This window comes from Lupinus angustifolius, unplaced genomic scaffold (genome assembly GCF_001865875.1).
Source record: "Lupinus angustifolius cultivar Tanjil unplaced genomic scaffold, LupAngTanjil_v1.0 Scaffold_1231, whole genome shotgun sequence".
Taxonomy (NCBI): Eukaryota; Viridiplantae; Streptophyta; class Magnoliopsida; order Fabales; family Fabaceae; genus Lupinus; species Lupinus angustifolius.
This window is the reverse complement of record NW_017728554.1, coordinates 1-1,601: the sequence shown is the minus strand read 5'-3', so window position 1 is coordinate 1,601 and position 1,601 is coordinate 1. Positions and strand designations below refer to the sequence as shown.

The 1,601-nt window shown below is 42.8% G+C and overlaps 1 protein-coding gene across 1 annotated transcript; it reads left to right on the top strand.

Annotated features, from left to right (window-relative positions):
* Positions 1 to 6: 6 nt before the first annotated feature.
* On the top strand, positions 7 to 1,566 carry LOC109341973 (phosphatidylinositol 4-kinase alpha 1-like). Its single transcript, XM_019579940.1, has 2 exons — positions 7 to 817; positions 1,155 to 1,566. Exons 1-2 carry the CDS (start codon positions 425 to 427, stop codon positions 1,533 to 1,535), a joined length of 774 nt encoding a protein of 257 aa, XP_019435485.1. The 5' UTR covers positions 7 to 424; the 3' UTR covers positions 1,536 to 1,566.
* Positions 1,567 to 1,601: the final 35 nt, after the last annotated feature.

Below are 1,601 nucleotides of genomic sequence, written 5' to 3'. Positions count from 1 at the left end.
TCAACTCAACGCCGTCCTCGCCGTCGCTCGCTTCTTGTCCAAATCTCCCGATTCCGCCGATCTCCGTTCTAAATCGGTCGCACTCGAGTTCCTCCGTTCAATTCCTCATTCCTTCACTCAATCCTTCTGGCCTCAACCGTTTAACGCCGAATTTGTTTCTTCCTTCTTCGCTGATTTCCTTGGTTACATTTCCAAGGCCACCGAATCATCGTCAGTTTTCGCTGAAGAGGTTGCTGGATTCTCCGGCGAGGTAGTCTTATCCGCGATCGGGAACGGGAACGGCAACGAGCAACAACAGTCGCCGATAGCTAGAGCTTTTTTGATCGCGCTTTCGCAAAACTCGATTCCGATTTCATCTTCCGATGCTGATAAATTGGTGACGTGTTTAATCGAACAATTTGCGTTTCCGATCGCCGTTCCAGGCATGCCTTCGCCAGTTCACATTGACGTTTCTTCGTCTCAGAGCTCGCCTCTCAGTGTAAACCACCAATCTCAAATCATTGGCAGTCCTGTCAATGAAGCAATGAGCAATGTGTCTGGTTCTTCGAGCGGCGTGATGTCAAATGGAGGAAGCCATATGTGGAAGAGCAATGCTGATCAGTTGGCTCTGAATTTGGGTTTAAATGATGGCGCGGCTTCGTCTGGACCACAAGTTGCATCGTTTGAGGAAGAGTCTGTTGGAATGTTGGAAAAACAAGAAATAGCTTTTAAATTGATTGCTCACATTTTGGAAAAAGTGCAGATTGAACCTGCATTGTTGGAGCAGGTTAGGTTAATTGGGAAGAAGCAGATTCAGTCTATGTCCGCTTTTCTAAAGGTAAACTTGCTACATTGTTTTCCATGTCAAGTTGTCATGCTTAAGTGTATATTTTGGATCGATTAAAACATGATATGCCAAAGAAAGTACCACCGAACATGTTGCTGAAAGCTTAAAATGTCATAACTAAGTGTAAAATTAAATCTGTGCCACGAAAAATTAAGTGCATAGAAGGACCAATGCAGTGACATTTTTAAACTTTCAGAGACTTATTTAGTGACAATTTTTTGTGGAGGGCAACTTGGTGGCGTTTACTCATTGTGATGGAAAGTAGTTAAAAGTTACTAATTTAGATGTTCAGGGCGAGGCTTGTTTTAACTCTTCATAGTTCTCGCAGATAAGGAAGAGGGATTGGCATGAGCAGGGGTCACTTCTAAAAGCCAGAATCAATACCAAATTGTCAGTTTATAAAGCTGCAGTGAGACTGAAAATCAAGAGCCTCGCAGCACTGGATTCTTCTGATCCGAAATCTGTCAAGAGATTGGTTTATGAAGCAGTTGCAGTATTGATAGATGCTGCAGAGGCATGCTTACTATCTGTATGGCGAAGGTCGAGGATGTGTGAAGAGCTTTTCAGTTCCTTGCTTATGGGGGTAGCACAAATTGCTATCTCCCGTGGAGGTCAGCCGTTGCGCATTTTGCTAATTCGCCTAAAACCAATTGTTCTCAACGTTTGTGCTCAGGTGTTTGTTTACTTTTCAAATTTGTATTTCTGTTGACATCCAATTTTCTTTTCAAACGTATATTCCAATTTACGTTCAAGATCATGCAATTTGCTATTTTTT